At 39.5% G+C, this 12848-nt stretch overlaps 1 protein-coding gene across 1 annotated transcript in view; it reads right to left on the bottom strand.

The window, feature by feature from the left end:
* Positions 1-12848, bottom strand: part of epha2b (eph receptor A2 b) — a 73361-nt gene that overhangs the window by 24084 nt on the left and 36429 nt on the right. Inside the window, exons 4-6 of the mRNA XM_062054531.1 lie at positions 5271-5426; positions 740-1099; positions 531-661 (exon numbers count right to left, since the gene is read on the bottom strand). Of these exons, the coding sequence (XP_061910515.1) occupies positions 531-661; positions 740-1099; positions 5271-5426 (647 nt within the window). The remainder of the gene's footprint in view (positions 1-530; positions 662-739; positions 1100-5270; positions 5427-12848) is intronic.

The following is a 12848-nucleotide window of genomic DNA, read 5'->3' as shown; positions in this document are numbered from 1 at the left end:
ATTTATTTATCTTATTTTATTTTATAATTTTTTTTAAAAAGGACCTTATTTTCACCATACCTGGTTGTCCAAATTAGGCATAATAATGTGTTGATTCCACGACTGTATATATCGGTATCGGTTTATATCGGTATCAGTAATTAAAAGTTGGACAATATCGGAATATCGGATATCGGCAAAAAAGTCATTATCGGACATCCCTAATAAATAATAATATAAAATAACATATACATTGTTTCCTTTCCTATTTTTTTTATTTTGTAAATGTAAAATTTCAAAATAGGAAAATCCTGGAAATTTACCATACTTTTTGCATCGTTATAATATTTTAGTCACAGTGAAAGTTCACTCAAAAAATGTGCAGGTTTACTTCGGGAAACTATATTTTTTGTACTCAGCATTTTGATTTGTTGGATCTATTGTATTAATATAGTGCTATGTAATGCAGATTTCCATAGAAATGTGCGTCTTTTAGGTCAATTATAACCAAATGCATTTCAGTCCTGATATTCAAAGTGTGAGAATATAACCTTTTTGCGATAGGTAAGCTCATAGCGGACTGGCCGAGGTTGAAAGCGTGGTCGGCGTGACACGTCCCAGGAAATGGACAGTCTGGAGGCGGTTTTCTCGACAAGTCGTACGGCGGTAATCTTTGGAGGATCTAAGGAGGCAGAGTCCATATTTAGAGAAATGAAATACGTGGCACACTTTGATGAGAGCCGCGCTACAGATGAGTCACCTGTGTAGTGCAGAGATGTCGTCAGGGCGCTGGTGGACGGCGGCCTGTTCGCCCGTGGCGATGCCTGAGCGACCAGCACGGACACGCCGCTGTGAGCCTCCACAGTAAAAGTGTAGTTGAGGTGAGCGTCCAGCTCGCTCACCGACACCTTAGTGTCCGTCAGACCCACGCTGGATGGCTCGTAATGGATCTTGTCGCCGCAGAGTTGACACGCCGAGCCTTCGCAGCGTTGGCATTCTACGCTGTAGGTGATGTCCGCGCGACCCCCGGTGTCCTCCGGGGGGCTCCAGGAGAGGAGGATTCTCCCGGCAGATAGTTGAGTGATGGTCGCTGCGAGGTCTCTGGGAGCAGTGGGGAGGCCTGTGGGAAAATGTGGGGAATATTAGATTCAAACTTGGGAGAGGGGTATCTTCACATGTACAGCTTCAATAATGTGTGCAATTAAACAGATTAGTTTCTCAAACAGAAATGTGTTTGTATACTTTTAGATTGGAGTATGATGTTTATAGTGGGGAAATACAATGTATTCATACTAGAGATGTCGATAAATGCTTTAAAATGTAATATCGGAAATTATCGGTATCGTTTTTTTTATTATCGGTATCGTTTAAAAAAATGTTTTTAATTTTTTTATTAAATCAACATAAAAAACACAAGATACACTTACAATTAGTGCACCAACCCAAAAAACCTCCCTCCCCCATTTACACTCATTCACACAAAAGGGTTGTTTCTTTCTGTTATTAATATTCTGGTTCCTACATTATATATCAATATATATCAATACAGTCTGCAAAGGATACAGTCCGTAAGCCAGATTGTGCGTGCTGCTGGTCCACTAATAGTACTAAACTTTAACAGTTAATTTTACTCATTTTCATTAATTACTAGTTTCTATGTAACTGTTTTGATATTGTTTTACTTTCTTTTTTATTCAAGAAAATGTTTTTAATGTATTTATCTTTTCTTTTTTTTTTTTTTTTTTTTTAAAAGGACCTTATCTTCACCATACCTGATTGTCCAAATTAGGCATAATAATGTGTTAATTCCATGACTGTATGTATCGTATCGGTTGATATCGATATCGGTAATTAAGAGTTGGACAATATCGGAATATCGGCAAAAAAGCCATTATCGGACCTCCGTAATGCATCCTACCAATTAATGTAGCAATTAGCTGCTTCTCCATGAAATGAGCAATACCACAATGCAGATTAGGTAGAAAAATCTATTTATTTTGCCTTGCACTTTACTTAGCATGTTTGAAAAATATGTTTTTCGCTAACTGCTTCTTTGCTATCACTTTTACCATCATATTTGTACATACTTAAAATGTTCCAGTTCCATTCACACATTTAAAAAAAACTTTAAGACCAATGTCTTGGAAAAATATATCACTCTTGAATCAACACAGTAGTTAATACTATGATCAATGTTAATTAAAAACTAAATGTGGGATATAAATATAATGAAAGTATAATTGTTTGTATATAGTATATAATTGGTACAAAGGTTTAACATGTGTACAAGGATATTTCACATGCCTTTACTGTGTATATAATTGAACAGTATTTATGTTGTGTACAATGTGTATTTATAATATGTTGTGAAAAGGAAATTTCATATTTTTTTTTGGAACTCATCTCGTACTTGACTTTGTTTATAGGGTTAGGCGCAATAAATGTTCAACTTCAGCCTAAACCCTTTTGGTCTGCAACATTTTTTTAATGAATGTACAACTGTTTATGTAAAACTGTTTGTTTATTTTGTTGACCATTGACCGAAGAAATAATAAACTAAACATATCCTATTTGCTGATGTTGCTCTATTGTTGTTGTTATTATTTTTGCTGTTGTTGTTTTCATCTCTCTGTCTTATCCCCGTCTCATCCCCACAATTTCCCCCTCTGTCTTCCTTTTTTTTCTCTTTCTATCCCCTCATGCTCCGGCCCGGCTGCACCAAATGATAATATAAATACATTTAATAAAGTCAAATACAAATAAGGCAACAAGAGAAGTATCCCACACTTCTCTTTTGTAAAGTAAATCTGAACAGATATGGGCATCTACATCAACTATAGGATTTGCCTGAGAAGCTGGACAGGACAAAAAATTAAAAAAATAAACAAAGAAAAATATGTTTTTTCTTTTTTTTTCTCAAGCTGCTGTGACTGCCCTGAAGTCTTATGGCACCTTATATTTTGAAAACCCCTAATCTAAGGTATGGAAGATGTGGGGAACTATTGCTGGAGCTAACAGCTAATAGTGACAAAAGTATTTGGACACACCTCTTCATCAATGAATTAGTCAATCAGATGTTGGACTCGCAGAGTCCAAAGTCTTTTTCATCTTCGCAAGACATTTTGGACAACTGAATGCTTACAGCTTTCTGGGAACAGTTCGTGAAAGGCCTTTTTCTGTTTAAGTGCAAAGCGAAGTCCAAAAAGCATGCTTGGATGACTTTGGTGGGGGGAAAAAAACCTGAAAGTGCTGACCTTTAACCCCCACACCTTTAGGATCAGCTAAAACAGAGGTGGTCTCAGGTTCAAATCAGTGACTCCTGACCTCTCTAATTCCCACAGACACACTTCAACATCTTGTAGACTCTGCAAAGCTGCAAAAAATGGACCCAACTCCTTTTTTTTCCTAAAATGTTATTATTTATTTCATATTCTATTATTTTATACTATTAGTGTTTACTTTATTGGCCAATGTCCATATAATCATCCATATAACACATATTTATTGTAATTTAGTAGGGTATCTGTGTATATTGTGCATTTGTTTACACAATGTACAACGTTTGTCAGGTTTTTACGCCAGTATTTATTTCATAACTGAATAAGAACCCTATGTATATTCATTATTCTGTCTTTGAATATTAAAACATTTGAATATGTGGTGTAACACAGGAAGGGAACACAGTATTTACTGAGACACAGAGAAGGTGGAGGATTATATAAGCTCTGCTTCTTCCTACTCCTTTTCTAACATGTTGGGTGTCCCGATCTAATATTGATATCGGACACAGGTCTGATATCGTCAAAGAATAAAATATTGGATTATATTGGCTTGCATCTAAACTTGCCGATATTAGGCTCCGATGCAAGCAGTCCTTTACAAAGGTGGACAGCCAGTTAACGTCTAAATGTACTCCAATCGGCACACATTTGGCCTTTTCTTGTATTTTAGTGAAGTCATTGACAAAAGGTAAACATGGTAGGCTAAAGACGGCAAAGAGTTGTTTTTTTTGATTGCTTGAAACTTTTATTAGTAGATTGCACATTTCAGTACATATTCCATACAATTGACCACTAAATGGTAACACCCGAATAAGTTTTTCAACTTTTTTAAGTCGGGGTCCACGTAAATCAATTCATGGTAAAGAGCAAGCCGCTATGCAAAAGCTAGGCACACAATAAAACACAAGATAGACATATGTAATAAGTCTCCTTAATTTTACGGTAATGTGTTAATAATTTCACACATAAGTCGCTCCTGAGTGTAAGTCGCACCCCCGGCCAAACTATGAAAAAAACTGCGACTTATAGTCCGAAAAATACAATAATTCGTTTTTACTTTTGAGCTAAATTGTGAGATTTGACACTAATTGTCACCTACCAGCTGTTTTGTTTAGATAGCATAGCATATATTGACCAACACTGGATGGGTTTTAGCTTCCTTAATGCAGTGTTTTTCAACCACTGTGCCGCGGCACACTAGTGTGCCGTGAGATACAGTCTAGTGTGCCGTGGGAGATTATCTAAATTCACCTATTTGGGTTAAAAATATTTTTTGCAAACCAGTAATTATAGTCTGCAAATGATGTGTTGTTGTTGAGTGTCGGTGCTGTCTAGAGCTCGGCAGAGTAACCGTGTAATACTCCTCCATATCAGTAGGTGGCAGCAGGTAGCTAATTGCTTTGTAGATGTTGGAAACGGCGGGAGGCAGCGTGCAGGTATAAAGGTGTCTAATGCTTAAACCAAAAATAAACAAAAGGTGAGTGCCCCTAAGAAAAGGCATTGAAGCTTAGGGAAGGCTAAGCAAAACAAAACTAAAACTGAACTGCCTACAAAGTAAACAAAAACAGAATGCTGGACGACAGCAAAGACTTACTGCGGAGCTAAGACAGCGTCCACAATGTACATCAAAAGATGACATGACAATACCAAAAAAAAGAGAAAAAGCCACCAAAATAGGAGCGCAAGACAAGAACCAAAACACTACACAGAGGAAAACAGCAAAAAATGGCGTGATGTGACAGGTGGTGACAGTACACCTACTTTGAGACAAGAGCTATAGTGATGCATGCTTGGTTATGGTTTGAAGTCATATCCAACAATTGCGACAACAACTTTTTACTGTCAACTGAGTTTCGTTTCGATATTTTCAACGCCAAAAATGTGCCTTGGCTCAAAAAAGGTTGAAAAACACTGCCTTAATGCACAAAATGTATCAAAGTGTTCCCCCCGCATCCTTCAATTTGAATGTACATGAACCCCTCAGTTTTGTAGATGAAGGCTTGTCATCACCTGAGCAGGGTCCGGTGGAGGGGTCACTGGGGGCCCGGTAGAAGCCATCCATACACGGACAGAACAAAGCCCCGGAGCCCAGCCTCTGGGTGTTGGCAGGACACGGTTGACACTTATCACCGGAAGCTTCCGCTTTGAAGAAGCCTGGCTGACATTCTGTGGAAGAATAAAAGAAGACATTTACATGACTCGTGTGTGACTTGAGGTGAACGTCACTCGTGACACCAAAGCCAGCCAGTTCCTCCACGTCACAGAGTCCTCCTTACAGGTATCGCATCGTGCTTTGAACTTTTTACCTCGTGTGTGCGAGCCGGCAAGGTTGAGTGGAGATGTTATTAAGCAAAGGCCGAAAGGTCACATTTAGACAAGTGACAGAGATATGAGAGGGAAAACAGAGGCTCTGCACAGTGTTGACACAAGTCATTAAAACTCCTATCCATCGCTGCAACACTGCTCACATGAAGCCGAGAGGGGAAGGAAAAAAAAAAAACTGCAGACTCCCCGACGAGCCGACGCTCTGTCTCTGGGCTTTTTTCACACACACCAAAACGCTCCTGCTGCTGCTGCTGTCTCTCTCATAACAAACACAACCAGTCATCCCACATTCCATCGCTCTAAGACAACCTTCAGTGCTTTAAGGGAGAATTAAAGACAGACAACGTAGCTACAGTCTAGGGATCCGAAGCACTAAAAGGAAGATTCATTCATGCTTAAACAAAATACAAACTCAGCAGTATGAATGAGAGCCCCCGTGCAACATTTTCTGGCTCTGCATACACACTAAAATTATAAAAATCTGAGATTTGCAAAGATAAAATAATAATTAAAGCTGCAAGCAGCGTTGGTCGGGTCCGCATTTTGGCAGGTGCTAGTCCTAGGTGTCCCAATACTTTTGTCCAGTGGTAGTCCTGAGTGAGACCTACATAGAGGTTTTTGTTTCATGTCTCTACGATATTCGTACTGGGAGTTTAGAGGGAGTTGTGTCTGTGTTTTTTTCCTAGGTGCTGCGGCACAGTGGTTCTTTTCTTTGAAGGCTCGTAAAATCAAAACCGTAGCACTTATTACAACGCTTTCGCCAACTTTTAATCAGAAGGGTTCAATCTCTCTCCTGTAGTAGTTTGAAGCCAAAACGACAAACGCGCTCAGAGGAGATAATGTTTGATGTTTGGTGACCGCTTTTTAAAAAAAATGTGTTTTGAAGTGGGGATATCAAACTTCCTGTTGATTTTTGCTGAAGGATGTCAACCTATGAAATGTAGGTCTAAGTGAGACCTACGTAGAGGTTTTTGTTTCATATCTCTAAAACGTTCCTACCGGAAGTTACAAGCAGTTTTGTCTGTGTTTTCCTCTGAGAAGCAGTTTTGTCTCTGTTTTATTCAAAAATTGCGCTAGAGCGCAATTTTGAGTTTTGGGGTTCAGTTTTTTTTTAAATCGCAATTTCCACCAGGCCCGATGTGTATAAAAAGTTTGGTGAGTTTTGAAGTATTTTAAGAGGTCAAATTACAGTTCAAAGAGGCAAAAATGAGTGTTTTTAGTCATTTTTTGTGTTGAAGGGGAAATTGCCAACTTCCTGTTGGTTTTTGCCCGAGGATGTGAAATTATGAATTGTAGGTCTAAGTGAGACCTACATACAGGTTTTTGTTTCATGTCTCTACGACCTTCCTAGTGGGAGTTACAGGCAGTTTGTTTTTGGTTTTTTCCTAGGGTGCGCTAGAGCGCAATTTTGATTTTTGGGGTTTGTTTTTTTTATTAAAGTGTGCTGTCAAAAAAAAAAAAAAAAAAAAAAAAAAAAAAAAAAAAAAAGTGTGCTGTCACAGTTTTTTTATGTGTGTATACAATTTGGTGAGTTTCGAAGCATGTTAAGGGGGGCAAAGTAGTGCGCAAAGCTGCGGAATAATAATAAACCTTACAATTTCAATAGGTTCCTTTGTACCTGTACAAAGGACTCCCACAGGGAGTCCTTTGTACAGGGTACATGCGAACCCTAATTAAAGCTGCAAGCAGCATTGGTCGGGTCCGCCTTTTGGCAGGTGCTAGTCCTAGGTGTCCCAATACTTTAGTCCAGTGGTAGTCCTGAGTGAGACCTACATAGAGGTTTTAGTTTCGTGTCTCTACGATATTCGTACTGGGAGTTAGAGGAAGTTGTGTCTGAGTTCACATTGTCATTATAGGGTATTGTGTGTATTGAGGACAAAGAAAGGAGTAATCGCATTTTCGTTGTCATTTTTGGCACCGGAGCAGCATCAGTGCTGCGGGTCTTTGAAGGCTCGTAAAATCAAAACGGTAGCACTTATTAAAAATCCGTAAAGACAGTTTAATCAGAAGGGTTCAATCTCTCTTCTGTAGCAGTTTGAAGCCGAAACGACAAACGCGCTCAGAGTGGATAACGTTTGATGTTTGGTGACCGTTTGTAACAAAAATTTTGTTTTGAAGGAGGAATAGCAAACTTCCTGTTGATTTTTGCTGAAGGATGTCAATCTATGAAATGTAGGTCTAGGCGAGACCTACATAGAGGTATTTGTTTCATGTCTCTACGACGTTCCTACCGGAAGTTACAAGCAGTTTTGTCAGAGTTTTCCTCTGAGGAGCAGTTTTTTCGCTGTTTTTTTTTCAAAAATTATGTAGAGCACAATTTTGAGTTTTGGGGTTCGGTTTTTTTTTTAGATCGCAATTTCCACCAGTCCCGATGTGTGTGAGAAGTTTGGTGAGTTTTGAAGTATTTTAAGGGGGTCAAATTACAGCTCAAAAATCAAAAATTAGTGTTTTTAGTCATTTTTTGTCTTGCCAACTTCCTGTTGATTTTAGCCCGAAGAAATTAATTGATGAAAAGTAGGTCTAAGCGAGACCTACATACAGGTTTTTGTTTCATGTCTCTACGACCTTCCTAGTGGGAGTTAGAGGCAGATTTCTTCCTAGGGGGCGCTAGAGAGCAATTGGGATTTTTGGGGTTTGGTTTTTTTACCAAAGAGTTTTGTTCGCGTTTTTTTATGTGTGCGAAAAAATTTGGTGAGTTTTGAAGCATGTTAAGGGGGGCAAAGTAGTCCGCAAAGCTGCGGAATAATAATAATAAAGAATAATATAATAAAACCTTACAATTTCAATAGGGTCCTTTCGTCCCATTGCAAAAGGACTCCCTTTGGGATTCCTTTTGAAAAGGTCCTGTGCGGACCCTAATAAACAGATGTATCCATAATAAATTTAGAATCGGGATCAGATTAAGGCTGCAGCTATCCATTAGTAATCTATAGATTAGATCAGTGATTTTCAACCACTGTGCCACTGAGATACAGTCGGGTGTGCTGTGGGAGATTATCCAATTTCACCTATTTGGGTTAAAAATATTTTTTTGCCATAAAGGACTATTGGAAAGAGATACACCAAGCTCTCCAGGATATTTTCAAACGTGAAATACCCCTCGAAAGTAAAACTTTGTTTTTTGGACATGTACCTCAGGATTGGCTGAAGAAAGATAAACACTTAATGAATATCCTACTGGTGGCTTGTAAAAAGACCATTACTGGGAAATGGATATCCCAGGAGAGCCCAACTTTGAAGCAATGGATGGAAACAACAATGGACATATATAAAATGGAGAAGATAACTGCCTTTATTAATTATAAATTGGAGAAATGTACTTCATACTGGGAAAATTGGGTCAACTATGTCACGCCCTATAAACCTGACTTTAAAAAAACCCACCTACTATCTGATACATCACTAAGCTTTAGAACTTTGTAGTAAAAATCTCCTTCCGCGTCTGTCCCTGACACCCGCATTTCAGGCTGACACCCTGTGGAAACGCTCCCCACCCACACTGCTTGGTGCCTTGTCTGAGCTGCTGTGACTTAGATTACCATAGTAACTAATTAGACTACCATAGTAACTAATATATCATGCAAAAGTGCAGATTCCAACATTTAAATACTTTGTATAGGGGATGTCCGATAATGGCTTTTTGCCGATATCCGATATTACGATATTGTCCAACTCTTAATTACCGATACCGATATCAACCGATACCGATATCAACCGATACCGATATCAACCGATACCGATATATACAGTTGTGGTATTAACACATTATTATGCCTAATTTGCACAACCAGGTATGGTGAAGATAAGGTCCTTTTTAAAAAAATTAATAAAATAAAATAAGATAAATAAATTAAAAACATTTTCTTGAATAAAAAAGAAAGTAAAACCATATAAAAACAGTTACATAGAAACTAGTAATTAATGAAAATGAGTAAAATTAACTGTTAAAGGTTAGTACTATTAGTGGACCAGCAGCACGCACAATCATGTGTGCTTACGGACTGTATCCCTTGCAGACTGTATTGATATATATTGATATATAATGTAGGAACCAGAATATTAATAACCGAAAGAAACAACCCTTTTGTGGGAATGAGTGTGAATGAGTGTAAATGGGGGATGGAGATTTTTGGGGTTGGTGCACTAATTGTAAGTGTATTTTGTGTTTTTTATGTTGATTTAATAAAAAAACAAAAAAATTAAAAAAAAAAAAAACGATACTGATAATAAAAAAAGCGATACCGATAATTTCCGATATTACATTTTAAAGCATCTCTACTTTGTATAGTTCAAGCCTTAGGGTCATTTGAAAACATCACTGCACATCATAATGGCAGCTACACTTTCCATCTTAAAGATCTAAAAAAATTATTTGGTAAATGTCCAGCGGGCCAGATTGAAAAGCTTAACGTACCACCTGTGGCCCCCGGGCCTTAATTTGTCCAGGCCTGCTCTAGAGGTCGCGGGGGTGCTGGAGCCTATTCCAGCTGCATCTGGGTGGAAGGCAGCGTACACCCTGGACAAGTCGCAAAATGTATACAAATAAATAAATAAGATAAGGAAGTCTGAAAAAAAACAACTAATAGAATTTACAAGTAAAAGAGCAGCGAATGAAGGCCACTCAACATTCTAGCACATTTTTCCCGCCTCTCGCACCACATGCACGCTTTTGAAACCGTATCGCCTAGATAAGGTGACACTTGATTTCACACGTCCAGCTGGGGGGGACAGACATGCAGGTAGCGCCGCCACGCTGTGCGTCGCCATGCTGAAATATGAACTTAATACGCTGTGAAATTTCCCAGAGAGCACGCCATAAAAGAGGGCGAAAACGAGAGGGCTTTCCTTCGGCGCTGCGCCGGGCAGCATTCCGCCGGCGGCGGCGGCGTCTGCTGCTCGTGGCCTCACGCCATGGCACATTGACACAAACACATACGTCCACGTCCATGTGCATACATGTATGCAAAGCCCAGCCATGGACCACACGTGCTAAATCTAACATCAGAGGGCGGATTATGTCTGCTGCCTAACACCTGCTGAAGTCCATTCTGCTGCATTTATACATGCATGCATTTAACACACTTTCTCTCGCAGTGTTTAAATACACTATATTGCCAAAAGTATTTGGCCACCCATCCAAATGATCAGAATCAGGTGTCCTAATCAATAAATGTAAATAAATCAATAAATCACTTGGCCTGGCCAAAGGTGTATAAAATCAAGCACTTAGGCATAGGGATGATACTCGAAACCGGTTTTCCCGGTTGTTCGATAAGAAAAGAACCGAGTCCTCGGACTCTAATCCCTTTTTGAGAACCGGTACCCGTTATCGAGACCACTATAGTAAAGAAAAAGAGTTGGTTCTTTATTCGAATCCCTAAGAACGAATCCCTTCCCACAGGAAATGCCCTGTGAGACGCAATGTTATGCCCATTTGATCGTAGACTCTTACTGACACCTTGTGGCGATATGAAAATACTACGCGTCATTAGTTTGGGCACTTCCGGGTTGGCGAGTCAGTTCAGTTCATGAGACAATTGAGAAGTAGACAAGTTGTGTTAGCTCCTACAAGCCTTGGAAAAGATACGTCTGTAAATAAACCTTTTAACTTGTTTATGTAACTCAATATTAAGGTTTATTAATGGATGTTTTGAGGACTTAAAATGGCTGCCAATCATATATTTACACCATCGAAATAGTTTCAACACTCAGAAGTATTTGTTTGATGATAGTACTGTATATTTGTGTGAAGCTAATATTTACATATTGTGTATTACCTTTCAGTATGTTAATTGAATCACATAGCTTATACATTTGTCATTGTGTGTATTTCAGTTAAAAAAATAAATATATAACAGTCCAGTGCAAGACAAAAGTAAAGATAGGAAAAGACAAAGCAAGATCAACAACAGATCTGTTGTGTAGGACTAGATGTTACAATCCCCTAACATCTAGTAGAGCCTAAGTGGATTAATCTGCTTGGAACTTTATTAGACGTCTTGGATTGTTTGTTAGCTGTCTGCCAAGCTGTATAACCTCAACACGTATAGTGAGGGCAGAACAGGCAATATGCAATTATTGCCAGGCTTCGCTCTCATGTAAGGGAAGAAGAATTGTTGATTGATGACTGTGGTGTTCTTAGTGTCACAGTGTGTGTAGTTAGTATGTTCCAATAGCAGCAGAAGTGCACTTTTTGGAGAACTGTATTATTTTCAGTTTTGTGCCCAAGGGACTGATTTTATTTAACATTATATTAGTATATATACACCTATAGTGATCACAGAGACAGGTTGTTTTTGTGTTACTGTATATATTTGTTTTTCTGAAAAATCCCACTTAATATACTTTGGGTAACAACAGTCAATTTTTGTTTTTTTAGGGGGGAACAGTCAATATTTTTATTATTTATTTTTTTTTTAATAAAATAAGAGTGAGCTTTTGTTAAACCAAATATTGTGTTTTTTTTCCATATACAACAACCTATCTGGAATCGATAAGGAATCGGTTCGATAAGAGGATTCGATAATGGGCTCGAACTCGATAATTTCTTATCAAACATCATCCCTACTTAGGCATGGACTCTGTTTCTACAAACATTTGTGAAAGAATGGGCCGCTCTCAGGTGCTCAGTGAATTCCTGCGTGGAACAGTCATGGGATGCCACCTGTGCAACAAATCCAGTTGTGACATTTCTGATGGACGAGTCTGGGTTTGGAGGTTGCTAGGAGAACGTTACTGTAACAGACTCAAGCCGTCGTGCGGGTTCCAAGGACCATCAAGGACAGACATCGCTGCGAGCAGGTTTTGACTTCTTTATTTTTCAATAAAGCTGAGTTCAGGTCGGGTCGCTTTTCAGCTCTCGCCTCTCAAACCGCTCGCTTTTCAGCCGTCCCCGGCGTCGTCTGTCTCTCGCTCTTTGTCGCGCATGCTCCTCATGCACCACTGGCTCTCCACCTCCTTCTGCCCCGTCGTTCTCGGCTGTCGCCCTTTTACACACAGAGGGGATTACTTAATTGTGCCCAGCCGGGCGAATCCCACACCTGAGGTTCGCGGCGTCGAACCCGGCGCGCCCCGCCTCGCTGCTCGCTCGCCGTCCACGCCTCCATCTTGGAGCGGGCTCCGGTGTGCCCTGCCTCGCTGTCGGTCTGCCGGCCACGCCTCCCCACAGTTACATTTCGGACTGCATTGTGCCGAGTGTGAAATTTGGTGGAGGAGGAATTATGGTGTGGGGTTGTTTTTCAGGAGTTGGGCTTGGCCCCTTAG

This window comes from Entelurus aequoreus, linkage group LG07, assembly GCF_033978785.1.
Source record: "Entelurus aequoreus isolate RoL-2023_Sb linkage group LG07, RoL_Eaeq_v1.1, whole genome shotgun sequence".
In the NCBI taxonomy this organism is placed as follows: Eukaryota; Metazoa; Chordata; class Actinopteri; order Syngnathiformes; family Syngnathidae; genus Entelurus; species Entelurus aequoreus.
The sequence above is the reverse complement of the archived record's forward strand: the minus strand, read 5'-3'. Positions and strand labels throughout refer to the sequence as shown.